Raw genomic sequence first — 18,585 nt, 5'->3', positions numbered from 1 at the left:
TCCCCCAGCTCCTTCAGAATTCCCTGTCGTGGGGTCTCAGCAGATGGAGGAGACATGCTTAAGGAATCTGCCTCTGGAAAAGCAAGAGCAGACCTGAAAGTTTTGCAGCACACTGGGACAAGGAGCCCTTTGTAGAGACCCCTACACAGGGAGATCTCTGCTGCTGCTTACACTCTTCCCCCTCTCCCAGCCACAAAGAGGGAAGCAGAGGCCCAGGCCCTTCCTGGAAGAAATATTTGACTTCTCATCCACAGCTCAGAGAAAGAACCATGAAGAACCTGTGAAAATTGAGCTACAGCTTGTGTCTAAGAGGAAGAGCAAAACAATCAGAAACCCAGAAAGAGGAAGGTCCTGAGGTTTAAACCCCTCCTTTCGCACAACAGCATGACTCATGCCCCCTAATCAGCCTCCCACAAAGACTTAACATGGGAAGGTGGGAGCCTGTAGAGGGAAGGGAGCTTCACTGAAGAGGAATGTCTGAGTAGGCCTGGAATTCTTAGCCTGGACTGAAGAGGAATTCAGGGATCACAGGTGGAAGAAAGGATGGATGGCAGCTACATATGCACTCTTCAGCTTCAGTTGCAAGAACTAAGCTGATGGAAACTAAATGAACAGCAGGATGTGGCTCACCACGAAGCAGAGAGGGGAGGTACTGCCGGAAGATACCGTGGCTGCACAAATAGCACTAAGGTTTGTGGGGTGTCTGGAAGTGACCTCCACAGGGGTCCTTGCAGGTTGGAAACAGAATACTGGCTAGGGGGCCCTCTAGTCTGGAACCACTTGGGCTGCTCTTAAAAGTCAAATGAATTTGCTCAAATGTTGCCTGTTGGTTTTGCAACAGTAAAACAAATGTCACACATTACCCACCCCATCGTCTCAGTTTGATCAAGCTCAGCAGCTGCAGAAAGGCAGCACAAAAAGGGCTGTATTTTGTGTACCTTCATTTATACACCTCAGACGTGTGCCACCCTGGAGCTGGACCAAGCACCAGCGCACAACCAAGCAGGAACCTGGCATCACCGCTGGTATGACTTCAGGCTCACAAAGGCTTCTTGAGAGGAAATCAGTGCTGTGGGAGCCTGAGCCTGTGTGGCTGTGAGCAGCCACCTCAGCTGCACAAGTCTCCTCTACATTCCTCGGCCTCCCTGGCAGCTCCCAAACTGAAGTCTGCCAGGAGCTTTCCCTTGCATCCCACATGAAATGTGCTTTGGCCGCCAGCTCCACAGCAGCACGAGGGGTGCTGCAGCTCGCACGGCAATGCCTCAGGGTTACTGCAGGTCAGGAGGCCGTGCTGGGGACACGGCAGAAGGGGAACAGCGGGGGTGCAAAGGGGTCACAAACGGACCTTGTCACAGAGCTGTGGGAGGAAGCAGAACTGCATTTTGGAGAGACTGTGGCTGTGATATGCTGCAAAAAGGTTTTTTGAGGGAGCCCCAACAGCACCGCAGCCCGCAGTGAGGCCCAGAGCCACAGCCGTGCAGGTCATGCTGCTGCCCGAGCTGCACAAGGCACCATTTCCCTTTCATTCTTAGCTTGATTTTAAACGGTGTAATTGCTCCCTCAGAAGAACAGAAAAGGAATTGCTTCCTGCAGACACGTGAAGCATGTCTTAGGCAGGTTGGGTGATTTATTTCTAAGCGTCGTGAAGACCCTTACGGCCACTGAGCGAACAGAGCCAAAGAGAAACACAGGTCGAAATATTCCTGACCTTTGGAAGGGTGGGAGTTTGGGTGCGCGGCGCTGTCCCGCCCCACAGGGCTCGGCGGAGCAGCGCCACCCCCCGGCCCGGCAGCTCTGTCCTTGGCACTGGCGGCACGGAGGGACGGGCAGATCACGGCACCCGGGCATCCCGCGAAGTAAGCGGGGCACCCAGGGGCGACCTGTACCCGCGCAAAAATTCCTCTCACATTCGGAGTGAGGACCCGGGCGTCACCCCGGGTCGTTATTTTCCTTACTCATAAGTTTAAGGCATGACGGACAGCTCGCCGCGCCGCTGGGAGATTGCTCTGCACTAACTCCACAGGTCAGGGCGAGCAACGCCGCACGCCGCCTGACACCGTTTCCAGCTGGCCTGCAGTGTCCCCACCTCTGCCCGCTGCCCCTGTCCCTTTCCGCGCCGCGGAACCGCTGCCGCGGGCCGAACCGGGCCGCGCCGTGCCGCGCAGTATGCAAATGAACGGCCCGGGGGCCGCGGGGAGTTGTGGGGCGTCCCGTCGCAGCGGGCGGAGCCGGAGGCGGGGCCCGCCGTGCCTCTGGGGCGGGGCGAGGAGCGGAAGTCGTAGGGTGTCACCTCCGGGACTCGCTCGCTGCGTCTCATCGTCGGGGCCGCGACAAGATGGCGGACCTGTCTCTGGACGAGCTCATACGGAAGCGCGGTGTGACGGTGAAGGGAAGGTGAGCGGTTGGGACGGCGAAGCAGCGCCTCGAGCCCGGCGGGCCCCGGCCGTTCTTCGTGTGTCCCCTCGGGTGGCTCCGCTCCGTGGGCTGCGGGCCGCGGCTGCCTCGGCGCGGCCCGGCCCTGCTCCCGCCCTCGCGTTCCCATTGGCTGGGCCGCGGGGCTGCGGGGCCGCGCTGCGATCCGATTGGCGGCGGCGGCCGTCACTCAGGGCCGGGGCGGGGGTCGGGCCCCCATCTCGGCCCCAGTGCCTGGCGGTGCCCCGGTGGGGCAGGAACGCTCGCCAGCCCATCCCATCTCGGTCTTTTCGGGATTCCTGGCGCCGTCTCTTGTCTCACTGAATCCTCCGACTTGCACTGTCCCCGCTGCCTCGTGCTTGTCCCCGCCGATTAACCCAGCCCTGCTCCCTGTAACGGGGTCGGCGGCCCTGAGCCCCGTCGGTAGCCGGGCTGCAGCTGGTCTCCCGGCAGTGCCCCGGGGCTCCGCCGCGCTCCCGGGAGCGGCTCGGTGCATTGTGGGAGAGCCGCGGGAGCGCTGGTGCTGCTCGGGGAGCCGTAACCGACCGGGGCACCCGCGCGGGGGAGGCTGCCGGGGCTTCGGCTGCACCGCTGCCCGGGCTTCGGAAGGTGTCGACCCTCTAGCGTGGTTAGTGGTGCTCTGACAGATTGTTTGAAGTACTTGAGAAGAAGCGGAGCATGTTGCAGATAAGAACTGTGAGGTCAGATTATTTCTTTGCATGGCAGATGTCTCCAGTGTAGGCTGGGCCATTTACCGCCACAGTTGGCAGTTCTTACCTGGATTCTCCTTCGGTAGCTTTTCGTTTTCCGTTTTGCCATAGTCTCTTAATGTTTGTGAAGATCTTGTCCCCCATCTCCGTTAGCTCAGTGTGCTCTTGCTTTGTTGGGGATTTGTTGTTGTTGTTGTTGCTGGTTTTTAATTAATTTATTGGTTTTCGTTTTTAACTCTGAATGTGTATACACTTACACGTCTAGAGTAATATTCTGAAAGTTACCTGCTAATACATACTACCAAACATTCAAACATATTTAAATCCTAGTCTAGACAAGGCCTTGGCTTTGTGCTTTCATTCATGTTATCCTGCATATTTGGAAGAGTCTTAGGCTGCTTACTATGCCCTAAGTACCTCCTTTATCCCTTCTCAAATCTCTCCTTAACTCTCATTTCTTTCTGCTTTTATTTTGCTGAGCAAAATGAGCTGAATCCCTCCGTAGCACTGTAAGAATTGTTGTGCCCTGCGCTCCTCTTGTATGTCATGTTTACTTCACTTTATAAATTCCTGAGGTAGCAAACTTGGCTTTGTGAAGGCTGGATAAACTGAGTAAACTTAAATCGTTATATTCATGCAGTTCAGTAGTCTAGATGAAATAACAGGAAAATTTTCACCTGTAAAATGTACTGATGCATAACATATTCAAGCCAGAGCTTGGAATCCTGAAAAGTGAATAAGATGTTTGAGATCAGCTTTTATTTCAGGTGCTGTGGCACAAATACCTGAGCAGTTAATGCTCTTGTAGGGTAAGCAATTGTCTGCGAAAGAGTTGCTTATTAGCATAAAGACAACTCTTCACAAATGGTGTAGTCTTCGGTACAGTTTCTTAACCTATTACGTTGGGTTTTGTCATCAACAGTCTTAACTAATCGTATTTTAAATGCTGGTACATACATTGCTGGTTTTACTTTGACCTCTCTCACGAGCCTCTGATCCAGCCCTTTGCAGTGCTCCAGCTACATGCTTTCAACATGGCTAAATAAATGCTTTTTAAAATTGCAAGGAAGGTCTTGCTCTGTGTCTTTTGCTTCATAGGTACTGTTAGTCTTCTGTATTCTGGGTATATTTTCATAGATGGTCTTAATAATCTTCCTGTTTCTTCTAGCTGGCTTGCTTTTGCTGTATGAGAGAGCAGCCATAGGACTCTTAGATAGGTAATAAAATGGGACTCCAGTCCCAGCTTTCCTGACATCTGGACACAAGAATGAAAGAGACAGAAGCAGAGGTTAAGTCTTTCATCTCTTGGCTGGCTGGAGTTTTTTTTAAAGATCTCTCCACTGAAAATACATGACTGTAAATAATGTGAAGGTTGTGGAGTTAGATCAGGAGATATTGATGTAAAGGTGTATGAAGAATTGAAACTACATCCTCATTTGATACTGTGATACTAACCTTTTGAGTATTACAACAAATTCTAGGTATCTACTCTTAGACTTTATAAAACTGGGCAACACGTTTCTGAAAGCAGATGAACACTCTAGCCCTCTATTCTGGCTTTTAAAAAGTCAACAGCAATAATATTTTTTCTCTTTTTACTTTTTTTCTTCTTTTTTTTTCCTTTTTTAATGCAAAGAAACCCAATGAGAAAAAAAAAAACCAACTTTAAAAATACGTACCAGAGGAACTCCATTAAAAAACAGATAAACTGGTTTTGTTCTTAGGGCAGTCTTTGAAACCTGTAATAAGAAGGTAGTTCTAGCTTTCACCCTATATTATGCTGCTTTTTAGGAATACTTGTTTACAAGTACAAATACTGTAGTTTTAGAGGGCTATTGTCTTTCTTTGCTCAGTATTGTGATAATGATGTGCTTAGAAAATAAAGGCCATCAAGTGCAGTAGTTCTTTTAGTAGATTAAAGAAGAGGCAGTCATGTTAAAAAGTAATTTGACCAATGACTGTTCTTGAATCTAATCAACCTTGAAACTGGTGGTTTTGAACTTAGACTGTTACTGGTGCTTGTACATCCTAAAATTCAAGTTGCTGTGCTCCCACAAATCTGAACTTGCTGCCCAAAGTTCTTGAAATCATGTGTAGTTCCATGTTTCCTTCGTATCAGGATGTATTACTGTGTTGCAGAAGGTGCTTTAGCAGACCTGTTCAGTTGTAAAGCTAGAAAGTCTGTTCCTGTTCCTCTTTGTCTTCAAAGGTTTCCCCAAAGTATCTGAGTTGTTGAATTTTGTTTAAATGTACTTAGCACAGCTGAAATCAGACCCTTTAGTTTGTAAATGTGAGCTTAAGGATGGAGTTTGTAAAGTTCCTTAGCTGTTTATACAGAAAGTAAAATCCAGCATAAAACAGCTTAGGAGCTCTACTGTTGTATTTAGACATCCAACCAGAGTGGATTTCTGCACAGTAATAATGAACTTTTGTTTGCAGAAACACAAATACTTTTATTGACATTGTATCACATCCTATAATGCCTGAAACTTTTTTCTTTTTCTTTTTCTTTTTTTTCCCCCAGACTTAACACAAGGCCGGTGTTTGGAGGTGTAAGATCTCGCATTGGGATCCAGCAAAATCTTCTGAATAGATCATCACCAGCTGTGAGCTTCCAGCGGACATTTGATGCCCGACAGAAGATAGGACTCACTGATGCCCGGCACAAACTGGGGGTTAAAGATGCTCGAGAAAAACTGGTTCAAAAGGACGCTCGGTTCAAAATCAAAGGGAAGGTGCAGGATGCTCGAGAGATGTTGAATTCCCGTAAGCAGCAAAGTGTTGCTGCTGAAAAGGTGACCAAAGTGGTGGATGCCAGAGAGAAGATCAGCTTAAAAAGGAGCACTCCAGCTGTTATCAGCCCAGCTATGGGGACAGTAAATCCAGCCATGAAAATCACCAAAACTATCCAAGTAGGTGAAGTGAATCACCTCTGAGCTTCTCAGTTACTCTACAGCAGTTCAGTAGAAATGATAAGACAGTTCATAATATGTTCATATGGTTACAATAGAAGCAACAATGATACAGTTCATTCCAGCCTGTGGGGTAGGATCCTGATTCTTTTGTGTGTCCTTGCAGCTGTTTGGGACTTTCTGTAGAATCACACCTTGCATTTAAATTTTCATTTCAATTTTGGGCCCAAAAAGACTAAGGCAGAACTCCTGTCAGCATTAAAGGAGATGTCTTGAATGGTTAAGTAGTCTCTTTCCTACCTGAATGCAAACAAAATGATGCAGATTTTTTTTTGTCATACTGCCCCTCTTTGCAAGTCTGATGCAGTGGATTGTCCTGTATAGATAACTGGTTTATCCTAGTGGTGGGATAACAGTTTAGAATATGCAGCTATGTTTGTATCTAAGAAAATTTAAAATTCGATGAGCCATTCTACAGTTTTCTCTTTTTATACTTGTCTGGTTTTCAGGAAAGCCCTAATTTCCAGGGAGTTGCCTGATCACATGAAGCATTCCTGCTGAGGCTCAAGATTTATTTCAATTGTGTTATAATCACCCTGACCTGCTAATTTCCTGGGCCAGTTTTCTGCTTTCACTTTGCAGCACAGCAACTTGATTCTTAGCGTCTCTGAGAAGCAACTCCTGTTGAACTGTGTCTGTTAAGTACAATGGGTAGAATCAGAAGAGAAGATTGTTGTTCGAGTGGTTGCTCCTTACGTCTACAACCACGTAACTGAGGTTCCTAACCTACCTCTTCCATTTTCATCCTCCCAAAAATGAGCATTGTGCTTACACATACCAGTGTTCTATTGTCATCAGGTTGAGAGCCTAGATGAGTCTGCTTTCTGTTCAGCTGTGGGTTTTGCTGAAGAACATCAAACATGTTTCTTCTGCAGATGAGCCTAGGAAGTTTCCCACTACTCTGCAGGTTTACTGCCAGGCTGATGTAAGAAAGAGAAAGGACTCCTGAGTAAGAGGAGTAAGAGGGGCTAATCACAGAGCAGTAGAGCAGTCTGTTCAGCAGCCATTAATTAGGAGGGTGATTAGTACTCTTTGCTGTCCTAAGCCAAATCACCAGCATCAGCCATGAGGAACAGACCATTTTCTACAAAGTTTCTAGGAATTAAAGTAGTTTACAGAGACTTGGTGCAGTAGCTGTTTGTTCTAACCTGGTGTTTTGGGGGGTTTTTTGTTACTTGGTTTGACGAATAGTATTTTCTGTTTGTTAGACAACAAAGTGCAGGTGTCTTGGTTTAGGGCAAATTTGGGAGAAAACTTCAGAATGGGATTTTTTTAGAAAGTAAATTTAAACAGCTCTTTTTGCAACTGGTTTGGGAAAATATTTTAGTGGAGAAAAGTGGAAAACCTGTTTATTTAACAAGCAAAGTATCTGCAAGCATAAAAAAAATGTACAGTATTAAACAATGAAACAGCTTGCTGTTTGAAGAGATGGCAAATTCAGAAAAGTCTTTTTTGTGGGATGTAGCTTGGCTCATTCCATCTCTTATCAGTCTTTCTAGTGCTGGAAAGTGCCGATGCCCAGGCTTTGGTGGGCCACAGGTATGAGCTCTTGGTGTTTTGTTGGGATTTCAGTCAAGAGTAGGTTTGAACAGATTTAAGAAAAAAGAAACAAAACACAGACCAGGGAATTTTTCTGCCTCAGCTAGCTAAAAACTAACTAGAAACAAAGGAAAGCTCTGTCTTGCTGTCTGTCTGCTGCAGACAGCAGAGTCTGGAGAAGCATGCAGGGGAGTGGGTGCTGTTTCTGAAAACAAACTGTGTGCTTCTTCTTTCCTCCCCTTTGCTCTCAAAACTAGTTTTAAAGGTGCAGAACTTAATATGTAGCGTAAACAGAACAGATGATTTGGGATACAAGCATCATAAAGTCCCCCCAGGTACATTCCACCCCTTATCCCCGTATCGTCAACTTATTACCCAAACTAATATATATTCTAACGCTACAAACACATACATTATACATACATATATATAAACATATACACACACAAGGACAGTGACATTTAGCAAACAGTGATATTTATACATGGAAGCATATATATTTATATATAGGATATTATGGCAATTCAGACTGTAGACAGAACCTTGCACATGAGCAATTAACTAAAAATGTTTTAAAATACTTGTACTGAAATTCCAGATTGCCCCTGACCCTCCTATCTTTCCAAATGTGGAAGTAGAATCAAACTAGTATATCTTGATCGAAGGTACAGCACACAGCTCTAAATGTGCTGTCCTGAAGTCTTGTTTGTTATAGAGAAGGAAAAATCTTTGGAACAGAAAAATGACTGTCGGTCTGCTGCTGTTCCTGTAAGATATGTATCCTTGTTTCTGAATTGATTAGCAAATTGAAACATGAGGTGCTATGGTCTAAGTAGCAGTCGAGAGAACATGCAAATCTGAAGATTTTACTACCTGTGTGGACTATTTTTGCAAGAATATCTGTTCTTTAATGGACAGCTTCCAGCTTTTTCAGAAAGCAGAAGGACAACGTTTTTAAGGGTGTTGTTGCATGATTTCAGTTATCAATTAGTACAGCTGCATTCCCTAGCTACTTCTGTGGTGGTTTCCCTGTTGGACTGCAGAAGAGGCAGCTACACTACCCTGTGCATTATTTTATTCCAGCTCTAGTGCTAAGGGGCAGTATACACTTCTCCTTTTGTTTGATGGAGATATGTATGTTTAGTTACCTGTAGCATGAAGGAAGAGATACTTATCCCATTTCTGACTTAATCCATTCATGGTTTTGTATTGGCAGAAATGTAGAGCTAGTCGGTCCTGACAGGACTGAATTTATCTTTCCTTCCCAGTAATCTTGGACTGAACCCTAAGTAATTTGAATCCTTTTCTTCCTGTGGCCTTAGATTTTAATTTAAGCGAAGCTGTCTCATGCTGACCGTATCACAGGAAATACAGGTGTTACCTAAGAGCATATTGTGGTAATATATATTTCAAAGCAGGAAGGTGAGTTTCATTTAAGTGATCTCAGGGTATTCAACTAAAGCTTTGATTTTCTGAAATGAGGACCTGATGGACTGTAGCACTTAATGCTTTGGTTCTTTATCTCTAACTGTAGCAGAAGGCCATTCCTGGACACTCTCATCCAGCAGTTCCTGGACACTCTCATCCAGCAGGAATGAGGATTAATGTGGTGAACAATCATACACATAAACAGGTGTGTACCTGCTCTGTACTTTGTTTGTTACCTTTGTCAGGGAAGAAAATCTGTCCATAAACATTGGCAGGTGCAAAGAAAACTCTTAAGTAGATTAGGAGAGTGGATGTGGTTGTACATAGTCAAATGTGCTGCAGTGAGGTGGGAGAGGGTGATTTCCTGTGAAATCCCAGCTGTGGGCCGCTGCTGGAATCCTGATAGGGAATGATGTTAATTAGCATTCTGATGTACTTCCAAAGTTCCCTTGGGCCTTATCAAGCAGATTTTGAGAAAGACCCTAGAGTACTGTCTTTCTGGGATCAGTTTTAAAGACCTTTGTCGTGGCCCACAGCCGTTTAACCCCCTTACTACCTTGGGTGCTTTCAGGGAAAAAATGTGTGTTTTTATTACTTAAGTTATTTTGTGTGTATACATGTAAAGTATTGCATGAAATACCGGAAAACTGGCATTCACAATATCATGTCAGGTGACTTTTTTGCCATGATTATAGTAACTTCAGTTATTTGTGTATGTTACCTTTATGCTGGCCTGCTACCCTTACTTATCCCAGATGCTGTTGTTTAAGGAAGTGTCTTCATTATTCTGACCTCATCACTGTAAACATGGAATCCATTTCATTTTGTCTCAAACTCAAGTCCATTGTCCTGATGCCTAGTGTTTTTCCCAGCTCTTTTATTTTCTCCACAATTCTCCTCTGTTCTCTGTCCATTTTTGGTTTGGTTTTTTTTTTTTTCCTTTATAGCATTTCTGTGACTGGAACAACTTCCCTGTTTGTAAACCAGAATCTTGCTGACTATGACAACCCACTGATTTTGCAAGCTCTTATTGCTAATCCCTCCATTTTTCTTTACCTTTTTACTGAATCAATGGGAAGCTGTTTGCAGTTGTGATTTCTTGTGTTCTGGGCACTGCTATATGTGTCTAGACGTTTTCTTCATGTTATTTAGAGTCAATGAGAAAACTGCTTGTGTAGTTGAGCAATACATGCTATGAGGCTATGAGTGTTAAGTTGAACTGGAAAATTAATTACTCATTCAGTAATGCTCTTAGTGCAGTGTTTACTAGGGCCAGATGGATATGTTCTGTACTAAGGAAAACAGGCTATTCAAAAGGAATGTTCGGTTTAGGTGTACTCAGGAGGAATTCGTTTAATTAAAAAAAAAACAAAACCAAACTCCAAACAAACAAAAAAACCAAACCTGCCACACACTCCCAAACTAATTAAAAAATCACATGCACAGGCTTCAGCTGCAAAGGTAGGAGGGTGCTAGAAGACATTGAGGCTTTATTCCATTAATGTAGCTTCAGCAGTCCTAGTGAAGTCCAGGAGTAGAAGAATCTGTATGTAATTTCAGTATATCTAGGGAAACAGTTTTACTGTGGTGTTTTTGGAAAGAATGATTGTTTTCATAGTGATGTTTTGACATGGACTTGTATATCTAGAACTAAAATCCAGTGTAATCATGTTCATTAGCTGAAGATGGTTGAAGGCAGGAGAAAACTACCTATTTTTGAAATGTCTCAATGAAATCTACCTGCATGTAAACTATTACCTTCTTCACTTCAGGGTCTGTATGACACAGAAGATGATGATGAAAGCGTCTCTCCCCTTCCTAGCAAACAGATGAAAATCACCACCACAAACAGTTTCCTGCACAACTCAGTAAGAGATCATCTGAACAGTCCCCACCATGCCATGCTCACATTGCATGGACACAGAGACTGTGTCTTTACAGGGCTTATGTTCTTTTAAAATCTGTATATGATGCTTTCTCCTCAAATATTTGCTCTTCACCCCACCCTTTGTGCCATTGCTTCTACTGTTATTTTTGGAACAGAGTTCTTTTAGGGTAACTGGTTTTATGGGCTTTTAGCAGCCAGAATGTGTGCTTTCTGCCCTGCTGGCAGATTGCTGCATCCTGGCTCTTGACTTTCTTCTTGTTGAGGAAGGGCACTGAACCTGTCCTGTTACTGTTTGAGTAAACCAACAAGGGAAGCTTTCTGCTGCTTCTGGAGACTGGACATCAAAGCAGGAAATCTCTTGCTGTGCAAAAATCTTAGTAGGCATCTTGTTGGGGAGGACTGTTGCTCTGGAGTAGATGGAATTTCAGTACAGACAAATACAAGATCCTGCTTTTGGCATGGGACGACCCTCTGCAGCTTAAACTGAGAACTGACTGGCTAGAAAGCAGCTTTCTAGGAAGGAGCCTGGGGGTCCTCCTGTGTGATCTGCTAAGAATGAGTGAGTAGTGCATCCTTCTAGCAACAAAGGCTAGCTGTACGTGTAGTGAAACCATAGCCAGCAAATCATGGAAGATAATCATTCCTGTTTGACATTTTGAGAATGCATCTGGAATTCTTTGCCTATCTTGAGGCTCTGCAATACAAGAAAGACATGGCTGGAACCAGTAAACAGGGTGGGCAGAGGGCTGCACCATGTTATGCATGAGGAGTGGCTGAGAGAGTCTCAAGGCTGAGAAGTCCGTAGTGAGATCCATCCACACTCACTGCTTGGAAAGGGCAAAGAGTGGACAGGACTGCCTGGAAAAGGCAAAGCCCAGATCCTTTTCAGGATAGACCACGGAGAAGACAAACCAGTAAATGTGCTGCAGCAAAATAAATTCTCGTTGGTGAAATTATCACAGTATTGATCAGCATCTGGCACAGCGACCCAAAGAGGTTGTGCAGTCATCATTCTTGAATATTTAGTGCTTATCTGGATAAGACCCTTGCCAACCTAACGTGTCTTTGAAGTTAGCCCTGGCATAGGTTTAGACTAAGTTATTCTCTGGTTTCGGAAAAGCAAATTCATGTGGTTTTACCATCATGCAGGCACTGTAGTGCAGTGATTACCCCAGGAATTTATTTCCTGATGTAGGTATTCAGAATAGAGCTTCAGGCTATTTGTGATTCTCAAATAATCTTACAAGGGTTTTTTGAGGAGTAAATTTGTTCTTTGCAGTGTTCACAGCAGCTTCCAAGCACAAGTTTTAGTCTGGCTTTAAACTCACCTATTTCAGCCTAAGTTCCATGTCTTTGTGTGCCCTAACTTGATGATTGTGAGGAATTACTGCTTTTTGTTCTGGGGCTTCTCAATCTTACTGTTAATGAGCAATCTTTGTGAACACTTTGTAAAGTACTTGAAAATCTTCAGATGAAAGGAGCTTTTCAAATTCAGATTACATTGTTAAAGTTTATTTAAGAAAAGTATGAAACCAAAATGTGCTTATGAGAGAAGGGCTCTTTCTGGATAAACATACCTTTTTATGTTTATACCCAGAAACTATTCACTTATTTTTTTCTCAGAGACTTTTGAAAGTCTCCAGCACTGTAGTAGTTTTGACACTGGGAAGGGCATGCAGTTCTTAGTGCATACTAGTAATACTCTGGTGGTGGTGCTTGAAGAAAAGTGATGGCTTTTGTAGGCTGCAGATCTGAGATACTTCCTTTTTTCTTCCTGTAGACTGGTCTGAGCAGCAATAAATTCTCTCTGTCCAAGACTGTTCCCCTGACTAAAGTGGTCCAGAACGATACATACACAGCTCCACCTGCACCTCCCCCTCCTATGCGGGCAAAGGCCTTGACAAACATGTCCCGGACCTTAGTGACAAAGGAAGAGCCTCCGAAAGAGCCAGCACCTGTTGAGGTGAGCTCAGGGAAGGGGAAAATGCAGTTTATAGAAGTCTCTGAAACATCTGAAACTTGCTGTTCATTGGACATTTGAGCAGCCTACTTCTGCCTGCCTTGCACCATTTGTTCTGGGACATCATCAAGGTTATTCTGATAACTGCAGTCCATGTTCCAAGAATTTGAAACTAGTCTAAACATCCTTTCCCTGCACATGGTCCTGGAGGAATCTATATTATGGGGAGATGGCAGTTGTTGTTTGGACACTTCTTGGTGCCCTTCATGTCCCCAGGAGTAGTGTTTTAACACTATTTGATATGTTGTATGTTGACTGCAGCTAGCAAGGAGAAAAAAGAGTTCTTCCAAATGTACACATTCTCATGTACACATGAGACCTCCCAGGCAATTTGTAGACAGCCTGCCTGGAATTGCATTGCCAAACTGCCTGATGTTGGGTACAAGTAGCTCACTATGTGTTCCTAGGTGTGTTGAGTTTAGCATGCTCCTGAGAGGCTGGAGCTGTATTTTGGGGTTTTCTCACTGGTGTAGAGTACAACAGAGACAGGCTGTTAAAAGTGTGGGCATGACCAGAGTACTGGGTATGCAGATTAAGTTAGTGTTATTCTTGGGAATAAGAGTGGAAAAGTTACTTCAGAAAGAAACTAGCATAGAAAAGGAGCTCTTTTTTGCCATCAGATGAGCTGGGCTGTAGTAAACATTGATATTTCCCATTACTAGCTGTAGCTCTCTCCTTTGTGTGTTTGTACAGAAATTTCCAGACATACCCTTAGTGACTTTTTATTGCTTTCTCTGCTGTGCTATATTGTGTGCTGTATTTCTGACCTTTTCCATGTGATGCATTTATTTGTGTTGGCAGCTGGCATTCAGTCCTTTGGAAGGCACAAAGATGACCGTAAATAATCTGCATCCTCGAGTTACAGAAGAAGATATTGTTGTGAGTATTGCTTGCTGCCAAACTGTGCATGAGTGACACTTCCTTTCCTTATACTTCCTCTTTTGATAAATCACTTGATCTAAGGTGAATGCAGTGAAGAGGGGTGTGATGTGGATCTACTGTCCGTGCAAAAACTTCCAGGGTTCCTGATTGATTTGGGTTTGTTTACATTTTTTTTTAAAAAAACCACATACTTAAGAACATGGGACGAAATCCCACAGAGTATATTGAGATACCTGACATAACTTAGAAGAAGAGTTCATGCCAAGTGATTCTTTTACCCAAACTTATGCCCCCATCCAAATTATCTAGGGGCTTCCATTCTCACCGGGCTGAGCATGAATCTGGTCCTCCCGTGTGAAAAACATTATTGGGTACTGGCCCTAAACTTCCCTGCTTGTGTAGTCTCTGCTAATCGTGCCAAGTACTTACACCATAACAAATGCAGTAAGAATAGTGTCCAGATCCTGTCAGGTATTTAATAAGCAGGATGGGTGGTGTGATGAAGCGAGTAAACCCTTCTCATGCAGTGCCTTTGGTGTGACCATGGTCATGACTGACTCTCTGCCCTCAGGAGTTATTCTGTGTGTGTGGCGCTCTGAAGCGAGCCAGGCTGGTGCACCCTGGAGTGGCTGAGGTAGTATTTGTGAAGAAAGAAGATGCTATCACAGCATATAAGAAATACAACAACAGGTGCTTAGATGGTAAGTTTGATGCCAGAGTTGCATGTAGGATAAATAAATCAAGAATGACTTGATCACCTGACTGTAAGGTTTAAAAGCATCTTAGATGCTAATATGCTGGCAAGAGAGAAATACCAGAAAATCAATTAAAGAGCTAGATAAGATACTAATTGCTGTGTAACTAGCTGAATATATGCACAGTTTATTTAAATGCAATAAAAAGCCCACCCGCATTTTCCTAGAAAATGAAGGTTCAGAGCTGGAGGCAGGGTCCTGATCGGTCTGAGTCTGGCCTAACTTTCAAATGAAATTTCTTGTGTTTCTAATTTAGTACTAAGAGCTGCGTAGTCCTTAGGAAGGCTTTACCTGCTTACAGAGCTGCTTGCAAAGTACAAGTAAAACTAGTATTTGCAATAGTTCCAGGGTGTACTCAGAGACCTTTTGAACTGGATTTGTAAAACAGTATTAGATTCTCCATAAACTTTCAATAATGCAATTTTATTTTTTTAACCATGTTAAACTGAAATTATTGTTGAACTGTTCATTTTTAGCTGGAAATAGGTGTTTTTTCTTTCTTTAGATGAGTGACATGTTATGGAAGTCAGATGAGGAGCAGACAGCTGAGACTGAGAGATCTTCTTGTGTCTCTGCTAAGGGCTTTATACTTCAGTGTAACTTGTTAATTAGAATGATTCTTCATACAGTACTGAGTGTTTCAGTGGCTCTTCTGTTGCTCTGATTCTGCAACAAGACATTTATCATCTGTTCTTTCTCATGTTTCCCCAGCTTGTAGAACGCTATTGCTTGCACTGTTGTGTGATGTTTCAAGGATCTTACCTTACGCCAATTCTGATAGAACGTTTTGTATTTTGGTTTTATTTAGGCCAACCAATGAAATGCAATCTTCATATGAATGGGAATGTCATCACCTCAGACCAGCCTATATTGCTGTAAGTGTCCTTCAGTGGGGAAAGGGTCCAAATGCTTTTGCAGGTTCTATTTTGAGAATCGTTGTCCCATGAATTTTCTTTCTCTCCCCTTCTGTGGTACAATATGATGAGTGGAGTGCAATGTAGCTTGACTGCCTAGTGTTCTCAGCCCTGAGGTGCAAAAATGATCTGAAATGAGGACGTTTTCTTGTGAGAAAAGCATATTTAAAACCTTTATCTCTGATATTGTTAAGGGGGAAATACTGATAACAGTAAATGCAGACAGAGTGTTAAAAGTTATCTATCATAAGGAGAGGTTAAATACTGCCTTTGTTAGTAATTTTTTTTTTTAATCTTCTAGCCGACTGAGTGATACCCCTTCAGTGAAGAAGGAAGGGGAACCACGCCGGTCAAGTGCAAGCGCCTCCTCAAATCCCCCAGCTGAAGTGGACCCTGAAACTATCTTGAAGGCACTCTTTAAATCCTCAGGGGTCTCTGCCTCTGTGCAGCCCACAGAATTCAAAATTAAACTCTGAGAGGGGGGAGCAAGCAGTGGACTGGAAAACACATATAAGTTGGGGGATGAGGAAAGTGCAGGAGTGCAGATGTTATTTGCATTTGCCTATCCTGAAATTTTTTGTTTTCTATGATCGCTACCTTACTGTACAATAGTGTTTTCTCTTGTGTGTGTACTTTCTGTTTTCATAGTTGGAGTTTTCTTCCATGATTTTTTTTTCCCAAGAGAATAACCTCCCCCTTCTGCCAGTAATGTATTACCAAGCATATACCATGTAACTCCATCCTTTACTCCAAAGCCCCCGGTGGCCATTAAAAGTGCACATAGACTTCGAGGGAAGGAGTGGTGATCTCCTTCTCTTTTCTTCTGACTGACCTTTAACGAAAAGGTGCATCCCCTTGATTGTCCACAGGCAAGAGCACCACGTTGTTTCTGAAGTTGCTGCACTGGGTGCACAGGCAGGTTGGGCTCCGTCCAGAAAGGACTTGTATGCATTTGGTGGCATAACTCTTCCTTCTGGCTGTTGGACACTTTCCTGCTCAGCAGCTGGGACACTGAGACAAAGCAGGAAAAGCCGAGCTGCCAGCAGTGTGTGCCAACAGAGACATCAGGCAGAAAGGACATATGCACAAGTGCACCAGACATTGTGCTGTGGGCAGGGGTGTTTCAACTCTGGTAGTGCTGGAGGGTTGTTCTGGCGTTTGTATAAGGAATATATTTACTCTGGAGGGTCAGGCTCAGTTGCTCTCCTCTTTCTGGACTGAAAAATTAAGAACCAGTCATGCTCAGAGGTAGAAGAAATCCAGCTGTTTGACTCCCATTAGACTAAACTGCCTCCTGCTGCTGATGCATGGACATGAGTTTCTTTCTTGCCTTCTAACTCAGCCAGTCTCCTATAAAATGGAAGGACCTGGGACCCTTTTCACAAAGTCTTGTGTCTGAGAACTCGTTTCTTTGAGTGATGCTATTTGGGCATTGTTTGGCTGCTGTGCAGTTATGCTGCTGGCATGCCTGGATTTGGAGGATGATTCCTGCAGTGTGTGGCTTCAGGGAGAGGTTTAGGAGCAGAGGGCAGTTAGCGCTGTGTAAGGAGCACGGGAGAAGAGCGTCAAGTCCGGTGCAGGGCGGCGAGGACGTGGCGTGGGCCAGCGAGTGTGTGTGACAGGCCACTAGGTGGCACTTCCAGTACTTCTCATTGTTTGTCCTGCATTGGCGCCTTGGATGTTGAAAGTCCCAGTGGGTCCACTCGTTTGTGTTTGTTCAATTTGTATTGGAAGAGACAAAAGCTGAGAGCGACTTCCAGAATCTGGTTGGGGTTTGAACTTGATCCTACTAGGTGGGAGACTAACCTAATCCATTTTGTTCAGCTCTGCTGAGTAGCTTCTGTAAGTTCAGACTCTGTTTCTTGGACAACCCCATGTTTATTTTGCTTTCTTGTTCTGTAAGAGCTCTTTCTTCTATCTAGCTTGTGCAGACCATTCCTCTATCTCACTGTATCCCTTTTAGCCATGGAAATAATAAGGACTTGGCAGGACTTGTTTTTCTGGAGTACTCTTTGGTTTGAAGGCCAGTGACACCATGATTGGTAGGGTGCTTCATGTGAACAGCGGATGTTTGTAGGGGAGGGGACCTAAGACAGCTATTGTTCTCCTTTTTTTAGATTGCCCACCAAATACCTGTGTTTTAATAAAAAAAAAGGGAGGGGGGGGGGAGGAGGAAACATTAGGGGTTGGAGAAGATAATGTATTACCTGTTTCTGAATAAACATTTGTTATACAGAGTGGATTCTAAGCCTTTTTAGATGATGTGAAGCAACTAAAGTTCAGTGGTAATATTCCAATATTGAGTCAATTGTGCTTTCTAGGTGAACATAGAAATTTCAAAACTGATAATGTGATGAAGAGCAAGAGGAGCTTATGGGTGAGAGAGCTGTTACTCCTCTACCTTTTAATCTGGATCATAGAAATTAGCAGCTGATTCTTGCTACTAAATTGAAGCCATTTGTGTCCATGTAATTAAAATTCTCTTTTTACAGGACAAAAAATAGCGGCCTTTGTTACTGACAACCTAGTAATTTAAAAAGCAATTTTATAGCAAAAATGGCTCTGAAATCAGGGTACCTGTTCTAAATGAAGTGGGATACTTTCATTACCAGCTAGACAGAAAGCTGTGTAAATGTGAAGACATGTATTGTGAGTGCATCTCTTGCCTCTTCTGAAAGAATGGGGAGACTCAAGGATCTTGTAAATTAATAGATTCATGTCCTTTGGAAAAGCCAAATAGGAAGATGCATTTTAACTTACTGTTAAATTCTGGGTTATGTTTAGGTTATCTGAGAGTTTTGATGGCATTGACATACTTCCTTGGAAGAACTACCTTCTGCTCCGTTACATAGCTCTGTTATCTATGACAACATATTCTTACTTTTTACAAATTGGTGAATTAAGTGGTTGTCCAAACACCACTCCATGGCTTGTCTTAGAGCAGTGTCTTGGTGTACACTGGTATTCTGGTCTTGGTCAGCTCTTTAATGCACCATTGCATGGCTTCTTCTGTTGGGCACTCAATCAAAACTAACTGTTTATTGTCAGTTCTTATCAGGTTATTC

General features: G+C 43.9%; 1 protein-coding gene and 1 non-coding gene across 7 annotated transcripts; one reads left to right on the top strand and one right to left on the bottom strand.

Annotated features, from left to right (window-relative positions):
- Positions 1-1,823: 1,823 nt before the first annotated feature.
- On the bottom strand, positions 1,824-1,972 carry LOC131592527 (U12 minor spliceosomal RNA). The gene has a single exon (XR_009280645.1). It is a non-coding gene; the product is annotated as a U12 minor spliceosomal RNA (small nuclear RNA).
- Positions 1,973-2,263: 291 nt separating this feature from the next.
- Positions 2,264-18,021, top strand: LOC131591389 (polymerase delta-interacting protein 3-like). 6 transcript variants are annotated; one of them, XM_058862014.1, is made up of 9 exons: positions 2,264-2,394; positions 5,647-6,034; positions 9,171-9,266; positions 10,834-10,929; positions 12,730-12,912; positions 13,771-13,848; positions 14,423-14,552; positions 15,415-15,481; positions 15,822-18,021. In XM_058862014.1, the coding sequence occupies exons 1-9, from the start codon at positions 2,336-2,338 to the stop codon at positions 15,994-15,996; spliced, it is 1,272 nt and encodes a 423-aa protein (XP_058717997.1). In that variant the 5' UTR covers positions 2,264-2,335; the 3' UTR covers positions 15,997-18,021. The 6 variants fall into 6 exon arrangements, with proteins under 6 accessions (XP_058717997.1, XP_058717996.1, XP_058717995.1 ...); XM_058862013.1 differs by having other exon boundaries at positions 9,168-9,266; XM_058862012.1 differs by having other exon boundaries at positions 5,647-6,043.
- Positions 18,022-18,585: the final 564 nt, after the last annotated feature.

This window comes from Poecile atricapillus, chromosome W (genome assembly GCF_030490865.1).
Source record: "Poecile atricapillus isolate bPoeAtr1 chromosome W, bPoeAtr1.hap1, whole genome shotgun sequence".
NCBI lineage: Eukaryota > Metazoa > Chordata > Aves > Passeriformes > Paridae > Poecile > Poecile atricapillus.
The sequence above is the reverse complement of the archived record's forward strand: the minus strand, read 5'-3'. Positions and strand labels throughout refer to the sequence as shown.

Bases quoted from the DNA above. Each gene is read 5' to 3' on its own strand.
- LOC131591389 (XM_058862011.1), top strand. From the start codon at position 2,336: ATGGCGGACCTGTCTCTGGACGAGCTCATACGGAAGCGCGGTGTGACG. The intron at 10,930-12,729 runs GTAAGAGATCAT...TTCTTCCTGTAG, and splicing joins ACAGTTTCCTGCACAACTCA to ACTGGTCTGAGCAGCAATAA. The intron at 14,553-15,414 runs GTAAGTTTGATG...GGTTTTATTTAG, and splicing joins CAACAACAGGTGCTTAGATG to GCCAACCAATGAAATGCAAT.